The sequence below is a fragment of the Ixodes scapularis genome, unplaced genomic scaffold, assembly GCF_016920785.2.
Source record: "Ixodes scapularis isolate PalLabHiFi unplaced genomic scaffold, ASM1692078v2 PGA_scaffold12__126_contigs__length_90152505, whole genome shotgun sequence".
Lineage (NCBI taxonomy): Eukaryota > Metazoa > Arthropoda > Arachnida > Ixodida > Ixodidae > Ixodes > Ixodes scapularis.
In genome coordinates, this window is record NW_024609838.1 from 67569561 (window position 1) to 67588956 (window position 19396).

The following is a 19396-nucleotide window of genomic DNA, read 5'->3' on the forward strand; positions in this document are numbered from 1 at the left end:
TAAATGATGGTCCAATATTAGCCTAAACATTGGTTGAATCGTGGTCCTACATTCGCATTAGTTAATGGTCCAACGTTGGATGGGGTAACGGTTTCGAGAAAATCAAAATTAGGCCAACATAGGAGCCAATGTTTGCCAGTTGCGGGCTTATTTGGTCAAGCAAAGGTGTGCTGCTTGGAAGTTTGGGCGCAGTAATCGTCTAAAAGATAACACACTATGTTTTTTTTCTTCTTTTTTTTATTTGCGGAAGTGATGTGTTTTGTCGTCTGCTCTCAAGCGCGTTCTCGCTGGAGTGAATCAACGGTCTTCCTCACGCGCAGATTCTGTCTGCGACGGAGGTGACTTCTACAGTCATTATATAGAGCTGTGACTCTAGTGTGTAGTTACTTCCAAGCATGCTTTGCCATCCGTGATCCCTCAAGTTTAGCAGACCGTTTTTGGCCCTTCGATACGATACTTCAGCGGTGCGATCGGCCATGGAGTAGCTATGCCTGGGCGCGTATCGGGCCGGCTGGAATCACGGCTACTGTTCTCGCACCGATTACAAAATTTTGATTCCGGTGTCGTAGCGGGACTCAACAGGTTTTAATCACGACTGAAAGTAAACATTTTGCTGTCCTTTAGCTGCGGCAAGTATATTTGAGATTGCTAAAATTCGTGATAGAAAGAAAGGAAAACAAATAAATAAAAACAGGAGATGTGCATTCTCGTTTTTTCTATTTATATTCCTAGAAGTTGACGCAAAATCCCTCATGCGTCCATGGCCTAGCGGATAAGAGGTCTGCCTGCTACTTTGGCCTACGTAGCGAGTGGATTTTCAATTAAAAACATTAAGGAAACCAACCCGTCCTGGGTTTCTAAACTCAGGACGGGTTGGTTTCCCTCATATTGCGGGCACAGAGGAGCGGCGGAGTGGGCACAGAGGAGCGGCGGCTATGCGGTCGCTTCAAAATCCCTTCTACTTCATTCTGCAGATTTTGGCCTTCCTTGGGACAGGGCTACCTCCTCCTCGACAGCCAGCCACCATCTCTGCACCGTCATCATGCACTGTATTCCTGGCGGCTATCGGTGACGACATCGCGCCCGTGTTCGATGCCACAGTTTCGTCCCTCCCCTTCACCAAGCCAGCATCATCGTCAACGACAGCAGGATTCTCTGCAAATTTAAGCGCCTGGTCACCGCAGGACGCTTTCAGTGGGCACAGAGGAGCGGCGGCTATGCGGTCGCTTCAAAATCCCTTCTGCTTCATTCTGCAGATTTTGGCCTTCCTTGGGACAGGGCTACCTCCTCCTCGACAGCCAGCCACCATCTCTGCACCGTCATCATGCACTGTATTCCTGGCGGCTATCGGTGACGACATCGCGCCCGTGTTCGATGCCACAGTTTCGTCCCTCCCCTTCACCAAGCCAGCATCATCGTCAACGACAGCAGGATTCTCTGCGAATTTAAGCGCCTGGTCACCGCAGGACGCTTTCAGTGGGCACAGAGGAGCGGCGGCTATGCGGTCGCTTCAAAATCCCTTCTGCTTCATTCTGCAGATTTTGGCCTTCCTTGGGACAGGGCTACCTCCTCCTCGACAGCCAGCCACCATCTCTGCACCGTCATCATGCACTGTATTCCTGGCGGCTATCGGTGACGACATCGCGCCCGTGTTCGATGCCACAGTTTCGTCCCTCCCCTTCACCAAGCCAGCATCATCGTCAACGACAGCAGGATTCTCTGCGAATTTAAGCGCCTGGTCACCGCAGGACGCTTTCAGTGGGCACAGAGGAGCGGCGGCTATGCGGTCGCTTCAAAATCCCTTCTGCTTCATTCTGCAGGTTCGTAAATACCCATCTTTTCACGTTAAACGATCCTGTAATGGCTTTCTGCTGCTCCTCCAGTGCCCGCTGGTTTTTCTTAGAATTGCTTATATGTGTGTTCACGTTTTTAAGTTACTTTTGTTGTCCGGGGACGTTGAATTAAACCCCGGCCCTATCACTAACGCTGATATTCTGGCTGCCATTGCTGAACAGTCTTCTAAAAACGATGCGCGTCATACCGAAATGGTTGACATGCTAAATCAGGTCAAAGATAACCAGCATCAGCTAGAGCTAAAAGTGTTATACATCAATTCAATACTTGCAGCAGTCGAATCACTTGTAGAATTACTAGATGTGCCAAAGCATCCTACTGAACTGTCTAATGTTGTTAGTGAGGCCGTCCGAGGTGAAACTACCGTTCTGAATTCAAGACTTAATGAGCTTGAAGATAGATCCCGTCGTGACAATTTACTTTTCTACGGTATCGCCGACACCCTTTCCGAAGACTGGTCGCAGTCAGAATCTCATATCCGCGATAATCTTTCCACAATATTAGGACTAGATCTACCTGGCGAGGCAATATCCCGTGCTCATAGATTAGGCTCATACTCAACTAATAAATGCCGGCCAATAATTGTTAAATTCTCTTCCTCTAAATTCAAGGCGAATGTGTTTTCTCAGCGTTTTAAGTTGAAAGGAACAGGAATTTCAGTCAGTGAGGATTTCTGTCCGGCTACGCGGCAGTTACGTAAAAAGTTAATCGATTTCGGTAAAGGCACCGGTCAGAGGTTCTCGCTCAAACTAAACAGGCTGCACGTTAATCAAAAGGTGTATACTTACTGCCCTGTAACAGATTGTGTTTGCGAAGTGACTCCTAGTCACGCTCGTGAAGCTAACAACGCCGCGTCTCTCCCTCCGGGTGCCAATAATACAGTTTCCGCGCCGCAACCGGGCACCGATAACGCAGTTTCCGCACCTGGTCCAAGCAATTATAATTCACACGCGTCATCAACATAACTATGTAAAGGCCCGGCGACTAACGCTATCTCAATATTGTATTCTAACGTGCGAAGCGTGTGCAACAAACGCGACGCTTTGTCATCTCTTATCGACACGTGTACAGTTGATATTGTTATCCTGACCGAAACGTGGCTTTCTAGTAAAATTGATGACAGTGAAATTTTTGAGTGTGAAGGTATGTACAAATTTTATCGTTTCAATCGTGACTCGCGCTCAGGTGGCGGTGTTCTTATCGCTGTTCGTGATTCTATAATATCGAGCGTTATACCAGTTAACCTATCATTAGAGTTCGTGTGTGCCCGTGTACAGGTCAGAAACAAGGATTTTATTTTTTGCGCCTGCTATCGACCCCCCGCTTCGTCTAGTACATTTTGCTCTGAGCTTCACGATGTCTTAAATAGATTGGTAGTACGGTTTCCTTCTTCGTCTTTGCTTCTTCTGGGGGATTTTAATTTTCCCACAATTAACTGGAAAAGTGACACCCCCACAGTAAGTGATCACTCATTACAGGCTCTTTCGTTTCTAAGCCTTTGTCTTGATTTTAATTTAAAGCAACTTGCACAAGAGCCTACACGATGTTCATCTCATTCTTCCAATGTATTAGACCTCATTCTCACTACAACCCCTGAGCTTGTGTCTCCCTTAACATACTTACCAGGTTTAAGTGACCATTGTGTTATTCAGTTCGACCTGCAGGCATCTGCTTCCTCATATAAAGCATTTAAGATTATTCGTGACTACAGAAATGCCGATTTTGTTTCAATTAATAATGAATTAGACACGTTTCTAACTGATTACATCTCACGTTTTCATACGCGAACGGTTGAAGAAAATTGGTCTCTCTTCAAGCAAAAAGTGAGTGACCTAACTGACCAGTACATCCCTCTGAAGCGCATCCGCTCTAATTCACAGGCACCCTGGTTTAACGCACGCCTTAAGCGTCTGCGAAATAAAAAGAAACGGTTATTTCGGCGCGCAAAATTAACAAAAAGTGCTGAGCGCTGGGACGCTTACGAAGCTGCTGATACGGAATATAAACAAGCTGTCGCACAATCAAAGCAGGAGTTTTATCTGTGTACACTTTTTTCTCTTTTAAAAGATAACCCACGAAAGTTTTGGAGCGTGGTCAGCGGTAGTAGATCCAGTGCGGTTGAGCTTTGTGATGCGAATAATGTTCCTGTAGATCTAAACGATTGTTGCAATGTCCTGAATGATGTGTTTGCTTCTTATTTTTCCCACACGACTCCTACCTGTTACCCTATTGTTTTCAGCCCTAATTATAGTCCTATGTTTCCTGTTAGTATTGATTCATTTGGTGTCGACTGTTTAATCCAGAAGCTTAAAATTTCTGCGTGTGCTGGGATTGACGGAATCAACTCAAAATTCCTGAAGAACACCGCCACCTATTCATCTTTGATTCTTTCCGAAATTTTTTCACAGTCTTTGCAGTGTTGCACGTTAGCCAACGATTGGAAGGTAGGGAAGGTGGTTCCTTTGCATAAATCAGGTACTGCTCACTCCCCACTTAACTACAGGCCCATATCATTGACTAGTGTGCCGTGTAAATTACTTGAACATATCATTTACTCTCACCTTGTTGCCTTTCTCGAGTCCAATTCTTTTTTTACTAATTGTCAACACGGGTTCCGAAAATTTTTTTCTTGTGAAACACAGCTCGTATCGTTTACTAGTGACCTGATGGTTGCCATTGATGCCGGGCTAATAGTTGACTGCATTTTCTTAGATTTTGCTAAGGCTTTCGATTCCGTCTCGCACGACCTACTTTTCTGGAAACTGAGTAAACTTAATATCGATCCTAACATCTTGGGCTGGATTAAATGTTTTTTATCTAACCGCTCTCAATATGTTTCTGTCAATGGGCATAATTCTTCTACTACTCCTGTAACGTCCGGGGTACCACAGGGATCTGTCCTAGGGCCTCTCTTGTTTTTAGTCTACATTAACGACCTCCCATCGCAAATTGTCTCCTCTATTAAATTGTTCGCAGATGACTGTGTACTTTATCGCGTAATTACTAATGCCCAAGAGTGGGCTATACTACAGTCAGACCTCGACGTAGTTTTTTCTTGGTGCGCTGAATCCCTAATGAAGCTTAACGTTACTAAATGTAAAAGCATGCGTGTTTCGCGACTCTCTAAAAACACTGACCCTGCCATATACATCCTTAATTATATACCATTAGATGCTGTTGCTTCATACAAGTATCTTGGTATTCACATAACTCATAACCTTTCCTGGAACATGCACGTCGACTATGTCTCCAATAATGCTAATCGTGTGCTTGGGTTTTTGCGGCGCCATTTTCGTTCCGCTAATCTTCCCGTCAAACTGCAATTATATAAAGCCTTAGTCAGGCCAAAACTCGAATACGCCTGTTCCGTTTGGGATCCGGGTCATGTAACATTATCACACATTCTCGAATCAGTCCAGAACCGAGCAGCCCGTTTTATCCTTTCTAATTATTCTCGTACTGCTAGTGTTTCATCAATGAAGACAACTTTGGACTTACCTGACCTTGCTTTACGCCGTAAATACTTTCGTCTTTGTCTTTTCCATAAAGTCTAATATTCTAATCCAATTCTAAAAGATCAACTACTTTTTCATCCGTCATATGTGTCACCTCGCCACGATCACCAGTGTAAGGTTGGCACGCCGACATGTCATACGAACATCTATTTTGACTCGTTTATTCCAAGAACATCTAGCGAATGGAACCACCTCCCTGCCTCCATGGTGTCCATCCAGGACGTCACATACTTCAAGAAGCTCGCCAACGATTTCATCTGTACCACCCACTCCTCTCTGTAGAGCCTCCGGGCATTGAGAGTATGAAAATAAATAAATAAATAAATAAATATTTTTCCTTATGAAAGTTTTGCTAATAAACTGTGCGTTAAAAAAAGAAAAGAAAAAAAAAATACCAGGTTTCCAGACTAAACTTGTCAGACCAAACAGGTCTCCAAACAGAAAGGAGCGAAAACAGGGCGCGCCATCTATCGGTCTTCTTTTCAACGAATTCCCGCGACGCCGGAGTAGCCACGCGTGTGCTGATCGCTCTAATCCCCACACCCGTTCTCGGCCCTTCCGCCTCCCTTAGCCTTGCCGCCGTGCCCGGCCTTCCCCCCTCTTTCGGCCTCGGCACCCCTCCCGGCCCTTTCGCTGTCGACGGCCTAGCCCCCGCACTCGGCAGTTCCGGCTCGCTCGGCCCTAATCCACGCTTGGCCCTTCCGCGAGGGCCGGCCGAACTGGTAGTGACCCGAGGTCGACACACCCTCCCTGCTCGGCCACTACGAAGAGGGTGAGGGTACTGGAACCATTGACTCTCGAACCGACGAGGCGCGCGGCGCGCTCAAAAGCAGGGGTGCGTACGGCGGGGCGCGTGCAACGTTACTTTCTTGCACGGTACGTGGTCGGATCTCGGCAAATAGCGGCGCGACGGCACGTAGAAAATAGACGCGCAACTCTGGCTCCCGTAGAGAGGCTATACGGGAACTGGTACTCTAGTGCAGCATTGAGATTATAGGCTCCAGCCAGAGTTGCGCGTCTGGTTTCCACGTGCCGCCGCGCCGCTATTTGCCGATATCCGATCACGTGTGCGGTGTGCATACCCCCGCTTTTGCCTCCTCCTGTCCTGCTTTCCAGGAAATGAGGGGGTAGAGCGCGGCGGCCGCTATTCCCCGAATTGAGTCACGTGAGGAGCAGACTTGAAGTGCAGGACAGCCGGAGCTACTGGGATGAACGCGCAACTCCTGACTCCCGTAGGCTGCCTCTGCAGGAACTCTAGGGCAGCATGGAGTTCCTGCGTAGGCCCCCTACGGTAGCCAGGGCGGGGTTGCCAGGTATTTGCAGATTAACCCGTCAAAATTTCCTGATATTGTGCCCAAGAATAGCCAAATGTCGGGCTATAACAATAGCCCAACAAATAAAATTTCATACAAGGTATTTACATCTCTTTGAAACACGGGTAACATGATACATGACATAAGACAATTATTTACAGAAGAAGGCAATAAGAGGATGAAGCGTCCCCATGTATATTTTAGTGCAGCGAAAGAAGGGGGTTCTCAAACATCCGTTAAGCTGCCCCCACCCTCCTTCCTCCCTCCTTCTGGAAACACGTGCATCCACCCCTGCCTGCGGTATTAAATCGTGCCAAAAAACTTCAGAAAAACGATATTGCACCTCCGCAACCAACACCAATGAGGGTCCACATATTGTATTTGCACGCTTGTGATTTGGATATTTTCCTTTCCTAACCTCTTGAGTTGATTGTTTTTCTCTACCTGGCGCAGAAATATCATGTTTAAGGCTTTGAAAATTGTTGAATATCGGGTATGAAATAGCTAAATAGTCAACCACCAGATTTTCCTGCCTATTACAAAACTGAGTAGCCCGATTGGGCTGTTTATAGCCCAACCGGCCAACCCTGAGCCAGAGCTGCGCGTTCACCCCGGAGCACCGGCTTTCCTGCAGGGGACGAAATTCTGCTCCTCATCTCACTGGATTGGGCGAACAGCAACGTGCTCCTTCTCCTTTCCTGAAAAACAGGAAAGGTGGAGGAGACAAAAGCAGGGGAACGTACGCTGAGGAGATTGCAACGTCGGCGAAACGGCCGTATCGGCGGCTTTCCTGCGCAGTATTTGGATTTTGCTCCTCACATGATCGGATCTAGGCGAATAGCGGCGTGTCAGCGTGTGGATAACAGACGCGCAACTCTGACTCCCGTAGAGAGCCTATGCAGGAACTCTAGGACAGCATTCACCAGCTTCGGTGTGTGCGGTGCTCAGTTTGGCGTTACTTTGAGAGCTCTATTCGGAAACATGTGCAGTGGCTGTACCCGCGGATGCTAACTTTTGCGAACCTCGAGTTTGGCTAACTTTGAATTGTCATGTTGGTACCCTACTTGTCAGACTCTTTCTTGGGCAAAATTTGTAAAATTAGACTACACGTTTTATTGCATTTTTCATTTGTGAAGCATACTTTGTCACACTACAGCAACAATTAGGTGTCGCATTGTTAATAGTTCAAAAACGCGAGTGTCTCCTTGTGCTTGTAGTCTGCAAGTCATCTCACGCACCTGTGAAGTGTGAGATAACATAAGATGCTTCGTTAGATCACGCGTACTAATGACTCGAATCTCTAACGCACAGGAGTGAAGCTCTGCTGCTAGCACAGATGTCGCCATTGTCTCGAGGCACCGTCTGGCAAGGTAAGCGATCAACTAGCCTGCTGATTTTTGTTTTCTTGTCAGATTGTTAAGCATATATTGTGAAATTAGGCTAAGTGCTTGCTTAGATCACGTGTACTAATGACTTTCATCTCTACTGCACAGGCGAGAGGCTCTGCTTGTAGCACAGTCGCTACCATAGTCCCGATGCCCTTTCTGGGTAGGTAAGCAGCCAACTATCCTGCACTGTTTTTTTTTTTAGTTTGTAATGCATGTATTGTGAAATTGGGCTTGGTGCCTAGCTAGGTCACGTTTACTAATGACTATTTGCACTTAGCAGTGATGCCATCATTGTCCCGAGGCACGTTCTGGCAAGGTAAGCAATTCCCTACCCTGCGGACCCTATTTTCTTTTTTTCTTCTTCTTTACTTGTCAGGCTGCTAAGTAAAATTGTGTGACTAGGCTAGGTGCTTGTCTAGATCACGTATACTAATGAGTAATCTAATGCACAGGCGAGAGGCTCTGCTTGTAGCACAGACTCTACCATATGCCCGAGGCTCTGCCTGGCAAGGTAAGCAATCAACTATGCTGCAGACTGTTTTTCTTTTTCTCAGGTTGTTAGCGTATCTTGTGAAACTAGGGTTGGTGCTTGGATAGATCATGTTTGCTAATGCCTATTCTCTGATGCACAGACCAGAAGCTCTGCACCTAGCAGATGCTGCCATAGTCCCGAGGCACCGTCTGGCAAGGTGAGCAATTGACTATCCGGTGGACCCTGTTTTCTTTTCTTCTTTACTTGTCAGACTGCTAGGCTTATATTGTGTGATTAGGCTTGGTACTTGGTTAGATTACATGTACTGATGACTCAAATCTCTGATGCACAGGCTGCCCTCACGGCAAAACAGGTTTAATTTTGGCAGACGCCTTTCGTCAGGCATGGTACGCAGTCTTTACCATTTTGTAACTATTTGATTCAACGGGGGCGACATGTTTTCTTTAGCGGCATTAATGATAGAGTTCGAAGTAAGAAGGACAGCATATAAAATGGCACAAAAAAAGGAGCAAAGCATAGATACCCTTCACATGGGCATACCAACCGGTGAGGGGGAGGGGCCAAGGGGGGCGCAAGGCATGTGTTGTCCCCCCCCCCTGCCACCCCCCTAAAACAGCCGCCACAAGGCAGGTTAAAGACTGGCCGGCGGCGCCCAAGGGATACCAAGAGCACTCCCCCCCCCCCCCCCCCCCCCCCCCCCCTTCCTGTCTCGAAAACAAGTTGGAACGCCACTGACCGTACATATTCCCCACGAACTACACCCCCTACAATACAGATACAACTACACATTGTATCTGTATTCCTGAATACTTTTTCACCAGTTTCGCAGAAGTGTCTCGGGGATATAGCATTGCATTAAAGACAATGTATCTCAGTATCTGTATTTTTGGCCTTAAAACAAATGTATCTCAGTATTCCCGAATACTTTTTGGAGTGTGTCTGCCCAGCCCTGGTTTATGGGACATTAATTTATTCTATCATTCTTATTATTTTCCAGGTACTTCGGGCAAATCAACCCATCTGAAGTGCGATACAAAAGTGCAACCAGTGGCATTGCACCGAAGTTGCGAACTCTTCAAGTGCTTTCACATCTGTGAGTGTACCGTCCTCCAATCATACTCCGTGTCACTAGTTGTGTGTAGTGCAGGGGCCCTAAACTCGTCAAACACAAAGCTGGGGTCGAAGTTCACGGAGCGCTCCGATTGGTCTATGCCGACGATGACTTCGCGTTTTTTTCGTCAGCGTCCAATCAGCGCACTCCGCGAACTTTCGGCTCCAACTTTGTGTTCGACGAGTTTAGGGCCCCAGGTGAATGCAACGGCCATGCGAAGAGAGAAAAGGCGAGCACTAGGAAGGCATATGGGAGGGGAGGGCAGGGCTGGGGGAGAGGGGGAAAGCACTATGAATGTTAGATAGGAGAGGAGGTTACTCTCCTCACTCGCCTTTCTAGCGCTTGCCCTTTCCCCTCTTCGGGCATTGCTTTAGCCTGTGCTGCGCGCAAGTTGTGACTCGGAATATATTCACCATTGTACAGATTATGATGCACTGGCAGGTAATAGATAACTGGGTAAAAATAATCTGCTCAGTGCTTGAAGACGCAGCTCGCGACTTGCTTGAACACGGCCCACAGGAAACCAGCTGCAAGCTCCCGTTCTCATAACGAGCATTACAAATGGCATGCATTATAGTATGTCGCTAATAGGCCGATCTCACCAGTTGGTTTGAGTACGCCACCGCTGCCGATATGCATCGTGGGAGCTGTAGTCTTTTTACACGCGCGACAACCATGCTGGAGGTTTGCGCGAGCAGACCACGAGGCAGCATGAGCTGTCGCGTGAACTGGAGTCTGCCTCCTACAAACTACAGTTATGGCGGCGTCACGCATGCGTGGAACGCTTGGTGAGATCGGTCTATTCATTTACGCTGGAAACGTAGCTATGCCCTTATAACATATCCACATAGTTAATGTAGTTTCGTTTTTATTTTTCAGGTGTTTAGTCTCTATTTTTCCTTCCCGTCTTTTTTTTTTTTAGTATTTAGCACCTGCACGACAATTCCGCTGGTAGGCTGCAACCACGAGCTCTTTGCCCAAGGATGCACTTCAACTGCATGAACTCTTGCTTGTCAGAAGCAACCACCAAAGGTAAATTCATGAACTCTGGATTCTCGCCCTCAGAAAATATCACCATTAAATTACAAGTATTCGCTCAGACTGGTGCTATCAGAAATTCTCAGAAAAGCAAAAGGCATTCTTTCGAGACATGTTGAGCTTGAATATATCCTGAGTGAAATAAGCAGCGGCAACAACAGTGTACTTGTTCTATTGTCCTCTTACAAAATGCCAGTATGTTGGCGGCAGTACCACTTTAATTCTTGTGATTGCATCAGGAAAGGGATAAGGGGAGCACTACAAATGAATCACGGCTAAAAATGTCACTGTCAAGATTGCAAGTTACAAAATGTGGAGAGCGCAAGGTCCCTTTAACAAATTTCTTGACCCCCATGCCTTACAGAAGCCCTCGATCTTCTGGGGGTGGGCTATCTGGCCTCTACACTCAAATGTGTTTGAGAGCACTGTTTTAGATGGTCCAAAATTTTGTTAAAGGAAGCTTGCATTAGGACACCTCTGATGTTGGCATTCGTTTATCTGGTTAGCCGCCACTGAGTACAAGGTTGCTTATGGCATTTTTCGGCTAATTTTGCATTTTATTAGTAAAAAATAAACACAGTTGCAATATGAAACAGGCTGGCATTGTTGAAAACCGCCAAAATCAGTTGTTTAAGTATATTGAAAACACATGCTTTTATCTGTGTTTTCGGTTTTCCAGCCTTGCACCTGTATCTAAAGTGGTAAACTTTTCACCCCACTATTCTTCAATGGTGTGCAAAATATTTATGAAGTTGGCTGAGTTCCTGGTTTTTGGTAATGCTCATTAAGTAAGGTGTGGGGCCTTGACAGTGTCCTATATGTATCTAATCAGGGTGTACAACTGGGTTTTGCGTTTCAGGAATGCTCCATGGCTCTTTTTGGTGGTCAACACCCAAGGCACAAGACTAAAAGATAAGACATGCAAAAAGATGAAGAAAGGAAACAAGCGACGTTTCTGGTGCATGCATTCAATGTGTACTTTTGCAGTATATGTTTCACCCAGTGTTTATGAGCAATAAATATGTAGGAACAGATACCAATTTTTGTAGCTTATTTTATAAAATATTGCATGATCCTGACAATGTTATATTCGCAGGAGTGACACAAAAGCTCTCGATTGTATTTCAGGTTAAAAAGTTAGGACGTCAAAATGATGCCAGGCCATATAATGAAATTACGATAGAATGTGGGATTGGCAGCTTAATTGTTTTTGGGTTGACAAATGGGACATGAAAATGACACAAAACACAGTCGTTTGACGGTTAAAAGCTTGGAAAAGAGCTGCAAAGACATTTCCTGTCAATTTGATGGAAAATGTTCTAGTGTTAGTTTTGTTGACTTCGCACATGTACACCTAAGAGTGGGGATTATCGGTTCCCAGTAAGTGAGAAGGGTGTGGAAAACGGTATATAAGTACACCTAAGAATGGGGTGCACCTGCATTCCCAGTAAGTAAGAAACGGAATATCTGTGCACCGAAGAATGGGGTGTATCAGTATTCCCAGTAAGTGAGAAATGGAATATATGTACACCTAAGAATGGGGTGTATGAGTATTCCCAGTAAGTGATAAACGGAATATACGTACACCTAAGAATGGGGTGTATCGGTATTCCCAGTAAGTGAGAAACGGAATACACGTACACCTAAGAATGGGGTGTATCAGTATTCCCAGCAAGTGAGAAACGGAATATATGTACACCCAAAAATGGGGTGTATCAATATTCCCAGTAAGTGAGAAACGGAATATATGTACACCCCGGGGTGGGGTGTGTCTTATGCACCCGCTGAGGTGCACCTCAAAATGAGGTGCATGTATGCACCCCTTTTTGGGGTGTCCCATATATACCCATGGGGGTGTCGTATATGGGACAAGTCACATACCCCACTGGGTGTAAGTACTACACCCCTTTTTTTAGAGCTGGGAATGTCCTTCACCCAGCAAACACAATAAGGTTTGTTGGTTCAACCTCTAGAACCGGGTATGGACCGAATGTGACCCACGCTCACGAATTTCCCTTTATCCTCAAACCCAGAATATCAAGTCTACGTTAGACACCAATATGTTTAATTTGTGAAAATATCTGCTTGAGATAAGATGCGTCCTGCTGGATTACGAGACGGGATGTCCAACGAGCCTGAATGTCCAACAAGACGGAAAATCCAATAATGAATATTCAGGCACGTTGGACATTCAGGCGCATTGGACATTCCGTCTCGGTTGGATCTTTCGTCTCGATGGACATTCAGGCTCGTTGGACATTCCGTCTCGGTTGCATCTTTCGTCTCGATGGACATTCAGGCTTGTTGTACATTCCGTCTCGGTTGGATCTTTCGTCTCGTTGGACATTCAGGCACGTTGGACATTCCGTCTCGCCTGTCACGTGCTAGAATAAGAACATTTAATGGCACAAAAGCCGACGTTGACGGACCTACAAAGAAACAGAGCAGACACAAATATTAGATTACGAGACGGAATGTCCAACGAGCCTGAATGTCCAACGAGACGAACGATCCAATAATGGATATTCAGGCACGTTGGACATTCCGTCTCGGTTGGATCTTCCGTCTCGTTGGACATTCAGGCTCGTTGGACATTCCGTCTCGGTTGGATCTTTCATCTCGATGGACATTCAGGCTCGTTGGACATTCCGTCTCGGTTGGATCTTTCGTCTCGTTGGACATTCAGGCACGTTGGACATTCCGTCTCGCCTGTCACGTGCTAGAATAATTTGCCCTCTTAAATGTACACCCTATTGAAAAAGGCCAATATGAACTCGGCTCATTGGAAATATTGTATTCCAATGAAGATGATGGAAACCAATAAAAACTTATTGTTATCCGATTAACCCAATACGCACGATGGGAATTCATATCGGAGCACAATATCCCGATATAGTATGCGGTTATTGGTATACAACAGGATATTGGAGCACAATATCCCGATATAACTTGCGGTTATTGGTATACAACACGATATCGGAGCGCAATACCCCGATATACTACACGGTTATTGGAATAGAATACGACATCGCGTGCATATTGGTGACCGACATGGACATACTGTACGGCCACACGATATACAAATATTGGTCGTCGATCATGGGACCAAAGGAGAATACAATATGATATCGCGTGCATATATCTCAGAACGCTGGTACCAAGTTACCAACATGCATTACGTTGGCATATCCACACGGCAATAAGCGAAAAATATATTGGGTGTGGATACACACATAACATAAACGTTCTGCGTTGCGAACACATTAACATTGATCGACAGTGCAAGTATGTACAGCTGTTAGTACGGCACACAGTACACACAGCCTCGCGCGCTTGAAACTAGACAACCAGCAAACCATTCAGAATAACTAGCCGGAACACCCGCCGCGACCTACCTTTTAATGAGAAAGCCCAATAACGACGTGCTCATGGGAGTGATCGTTTTCCAACAAATGTTTATTGCAGTTGTAATGCAACAAAAGTTGATTGCCAAACGATAAACCCAACGTACCGGGGTACAACTCGATGTTGCAACACACCATCGCAATACAACAAGAAATTATCGGTGTTGGGACACGACCACCACATCGAATACGATATCAATACGAAGTTACCGACGGTGAGAAATACAACATCATGACACGATATACTAGTTACCGGTGTTGGGACCGAAATCGAACGCTATACGTGACAATGTCGGTTCGCACGATAAAATAATGAGGGTGAATAGGTTTGACAGGTCACGTGCATGTAGTTGCTTCTTACGCGCACATTTATCTATATTGACCCACCTTTCTGGGTAATCCTACGTGGTACACAAAATCCACGACTACATGCGAGCACATTTCACCCACCACTCTTCGTCGCCTGTTTCGCGAGATTCACACACTGTCCAAAAAACGACGTGAAAAATACGTACACTTGCGCCATCAAACGATACGTTACAGCCTGGTTTCTCGAGAAGACAGTTTCCATCGCCAACACGCGCGCGCGCGCGCGCGCAAGCAGTTTGGACTTTGAATTATTCGAACTTCGAAGGGAGCGAGCCCGGCTGGCCCGGCGCGATGCCGGCGTGCTGGCGAGCCCAGCTCGGCTCTGAGCCATCTGAGCTCGTACTTTTCTCCTCCCGGGCGTCCCGGGTGCGTATTTTGAAATCCTACCCATTACAGGGGGGCGGAGCCAAGAAAAAAAACACCAAACAAACAGAACAAAAGCATGTCGATTTCTATTGGTCCACGTGACTATGACGTCATTGGCTGTTCCTTTTAGCGGCAGCAGTCCCTTTTGTTTTTTGTTTTTGTTTTAATTGCGGAATCGCTGTGATACATACTGGCGCGGGGTGCGATCATGACAAAAATAGTTAGCAATGCCTTTAATTACGAACAAAAGTTGTTCCGCTAGCGTTAAATAACGTCCAAAGACGGGATTTTGTGAGGCATTTGAGGGACTGCGGTCCGCCGCCATCGAGATTCAACAAATGAGTGCGTGAACTGGCGTGCGTGAACTGCGTGAACTTGTGCACGACCGAACTCTGCAACGTATTTTCATCAGTTCCCTTTCTTCTAAAGTTGCGGCTTCTAAAGGTTCGTAGTTTTTTTTTTTTTTTTTTTTTTTCCGCCGTTTTCACGTTCTAAACATATCGCAATAAAATGCCCGTGCTCTTTTTTACGATGCTGCCAGTTTGAGCCGTTGATCAGTTAAGCCTCGTTCGCCGTAGTACGTTCCATAGGAGCGGCGGAACACGTTTTTCTCTTGACATCAGCTTGTTTGCGGGTTTTGCACGATTGCCCTGCGTGCAAAATTCCTCTTACGAAAGCCCCTTGTCATTATCCCCGCGTTTTAAAAACCCAGAGTTCAGTTTCCCTCTTTCGTATCCCCCGCTTTCTAAAAACCCCGTCCTCGCTGCACTCGTCCAATATTCTGCTTCCGGCTTCAAGAGGGTCTACAAAGGTTGTAAGTGAAGGGAACAATGAAACGAGGTTAACTTGAACCGTAAGAAAACTTGGAATGACGTACAAGTTACGAATTCGAGAAATCTGTATCCCCAGCAATGCACTCCGCTGTCGTAGAAGTAGCTCAGGCACAAAATTATAACTTTCTGTGCCCAGACGGATACGAATATTTCTTGTAAATGCCATAAGAATAGAGTTTGTTAGGTGCAGTTTTACCGCACCATAAACTGTGATTAACAGTTTTGATGGAATCCACTTCGTCAAAGCTGTGAATCCACACATGCTTTGGAGTCGACGGAAACTTTGGTTCTCTGCCTATTTATAAAAGCTAGAATTTCAAAGGACTGGTATTTTGTTGTCAGTTGTCCCTCGTGGTCCCAGGGCATTGAGCGGGAGGAATCTCAGCCGGCCTTCCCAAGGTTTCCTAAAATTGGAAACTCGCATAAGGCCTAACCATTGAACGGGTGGATGCAAGCTCTGCATCAAAGAGTTTGGCAGGGCACTTGGACGTTGGAGCTCAAGATGGGGTCCAGTGGTTGTGGCTGCGGGCCATCTGAGTGGCACGAATCCCACATAAGATGGTGCCACTTGTTGAACCAAACTTTATTGCCCAGGGGTATTGGCTGGCTACTATAGTCGGTTACAATTTAAGAAGGTAGGAGAAGCTCCTCCCACAAGCGTGATGCGCCGGTTTCAAACCCATCCGCTGTCGAAAGAAGAGTTCACTGGAAATGCTCCTTGTTCCGCTTCAACGGATTCCAACTTGTCTCCAATCCCACTTTTTAAACCTTTGTATTCATCGGAGGGAAACCGAGCCCCTGAAAGCAGCCTTTGTATCCGTCCGAGGGAAAATCTTATCCCGGAAAGTCGTATTTGTTTCCATCGGAGGGGCAAAACTCTAAATCTCCCTCTCGTGGCTTCCACAATGCTAAGTCAAAGTCGAAAGATAAAGCAAATATGTACAGAAAGGCAAGACCCTCCTCGCGCATTGGCCGCGACGACACGGAAACGATGGGACGCGTAGGTGGCAGGGGGCAGGGGCGGATTTAGAGGGGGGGTCCGGATGTCCTGACCCCCCCTCTTGATTTCTGCATATGTAAAATTTAGGGCGTGAAACGAGGGAGAGGGGGAGGGGTTTCCTGAACATATGGTACGCTGACCAACACCTGACCCCCCCCCCCCCCCCCCCCCCCCTCAGGAAATTCCTGCATCCGCCCCTGGGGGGATATTTGATCCCGCTACCTTCTTGACTTGTAACCTACTATAGTGATGCATAAACTATCGATAACTTGACTATCGATAGTTTTTCCAAAACTATCGATAGTGTCGCAAAACTATCGATAGTTTTTCGATAGTCGACTCTGTGTCGGGCTGCCGGGAAATTCTGCAACAGAGGCGATGTGAGTGCGCACGTCCTGGCGAGCGGGATTGTTTGCGAGTGCTCTGGAGATGGCCGCTACGTCCCACCTTGCCAAACATCGCCAACCACGGTCGGACCCCAAGGCCGAGAGGCTCCAGTGCAGGCAGCAACCCCACAGAAGTAGGAGCCACTCGTTCTGTGGTATTATGCAGTCCTTGGAGCTCTCGGTGTCATTTGTTCTTGAGCCAAAACCTCTAAGGACTCCCTCGGATGCAAAAGTTGTGATTCACATGGCCTGGATTAGTGCTGTCCTCAGCATAAAAGCTATAAAACGCTAGAGTTTCTTCTCAAGAGAAAACTGCGGGCGAACACACAGCACTACTCTCTGCCGCCAAGGTTGGCCGCCGCCATGTTCTCAGTTCACTCGATTCCGCAGCGAGTGCCTTCCGATAGTCCTCCCTGTTTCGAAATGCGATGTGACCTTTAATTACATGATCTGAATGGATGCACATTTGCCGTCTCAATCCACATCAGTCTTTAGACTTGAATGTAATGCACTTCCCTAGCACATTATGCCGTTTACATGACCACATTGAATGCGACAACTAGATTCAATGTGACTAAGTTGCATTTATGTAAATGTGGCTACTGGCAAGGGTTGGTACTCGGTATATCAGCCTAAACTTCCTCCGTTGCTGCCATGCTTGAGGCGTACAACTGCATTAACACACTCGACCACTGTTCCCCTGCACTGAAACTTGATTTTCATTGCATTACCTGTTCAGGTATTGATAAGTATATGACGATAACAGAAAAAGCAACTACTAAATTCTGTATTTCTTTAACAGCAGATTTACAACAATGTCCTTGTGCTCTGGGTCTCGGAGCAGATTGCACACTCCCAGCATACCTACAAGAAAGTGCAGGTATTTACGTGCTTCGTAACAAGATACAGGCTTTACACAACCCTCGGGACACGAGCAGATTGCACACCCCTAGCACGCCTACAAAATTCGAGTGGAGACATTTACATGCTTAGTAACAGAACATAGAGGCTTGCACAAAACACATGGGACACGAGTAAAATGCACACTCCAAGCACGCTTACAAAGTTTGAGTGCAGGCATTTACATGCTTATTAAGAAAAAAGAGAGGCCCACACACAACACTGGACACTAGCAGATTGCACGCTCCTAGCGCACTTACAAAGTTCAAGCGGAGGCATCTACATGCTTGGTAATAAATTAGAATGGCCCGCACATGGGACACGAGCATGTTGCGCACTCCTTGCACGCGTACAAAGTTCAAGTGCAGGCATTTACATGCTTGGTAACAAAAGAGGAAGGCCCGTACACAGGACACAATCAGATTGCACACTTCTAGTACGCCTACAAAACTTGAGTGGAGGCAGTTGCATGCTTGGTAACTAAATATGGAGGTCCACACAACTAGGGTGCCTACATGTTTCCGCCGCTCCGCTGTTTAGGGTGGCGACAACGTTTGTGATACCTGTTGCTGACAAACCAGTGTTGCCTACCTCGTTACCATGGCAGCCTCCGCTGTTTCGTCGACCATTTTGTCACACTCGCCCGTCGTGTGCTCGCGCTACTCCGCTAATCCTCGTTAGGGCTAGGGAGCGCCCACCGCTTCTCGTTTCGACGGCGAGGTTTCGGCATGCGATGCCGGTCTGTTGCGTTCCATTTTGTCGAGGGGACTCACGTTTCGATAAACGCAACGCATACTTCCTGCTCGCAACTTCAAAGTATCAAACACCCGAATAAAGAGAGCGACAGCCTCGACGACCGCCATTCCGCTGAGCCTTTGACTCGTCCGACTCCTCTTATGAACGGAAACGGAAGTGTCCTCACAGTGTTGCCGGTGTGTCGAGGCTACAAAAACTCAACGTTGTGTACGTAACTTTCAGGGCGCCGAAAATACACAAGGACAAGATACAAGAAAGGAGACGTGAACAAGGCGCACTCGCAACTAGCGTTTATGAAAAAACCACTCTCTTATATACTCATGGAAAACAACACAGTCATACTACACAGTCATACTACACAGTCATACTACACAGTCATACTACACAGTCATACTACACAGTCATACTACGTCCGGTGTAGCCCCCTTCGTAGAAAAGTGTGCTCTTTTGCCGATATAGTGACACAGACGTGTCACTAATGCAGTCCTTGCCCTTTTCTTTTATTTTGAAGGCCTCGTGCAGCTCCCTCGATATCCGATCGGCGTATCTGGCCAAAAACCTCGTGTCACTAAATGACGGTGTGCAGGAGCAACGGCTGCAGTGCGTGGCGAAGTGTCCCGACGGGGTAGCCCGTGTAGCCGCAGCATGTTCGCGGGCGCGATCATTAAAG

The 19396-nt window shown here is 46.7% G+C and overlaps 1 protein-coding gene and 1 long non-coding RNA gene across 5 annotated transcripts; both read left to right on the plus strand.

Moving 5' to 3' along the window:
• The first annotated feature begins 1746 nt into the window (after nt 1–1746).
• LOC121835285 lies at nt 1747–2942 on the plus strand. The gene has a single exon (XM_042289300.1). The coding sequence runs from the start codon at nt 1782–1784 to the stop codon at nt 2817–2819; it is 1038 nt and encodes a 345-aa protein (XP_042145234.1). The 5' UTR covers nt 1747–1781; the 3' UTR covers nt 2820–2942.
• A 3363-nt stretch (nt 2943–6305) lies between these two features.
• Nucleotides 6306–8943, plus strand: LOC120846836. Of its 4 annotated transcripts, none has more exons than XR_005717113.3 (5): nt 6306–8052; nt 8176–8234; nt 8348–8386; nt 8523–8581; nt 8703–8943. It is a non-coding gene; the product is annotated as an uncharacterized LOC120846836 (long non-coding RNA). The 4 variants fall into 4 exon arrangements; XR_005717110.3 differs by having other exon boundaries at nt 8351–8386; XR_005717112.3 differs by having other exon boundaries at nt 8176–8230.
• Nucleotides 8944–19396: the final 10453 nt, after the last annotated feature.

Excerpts from the sequence above, each read along its gene's own strand:
- LOC121835285 (XM_042289300.1), top strand. The coding sequence starts at position 1,782 with ATGCGGTCGCTTCAAAATCCCTTCTGCTTCATTCTGCAGGTTCGTAAA.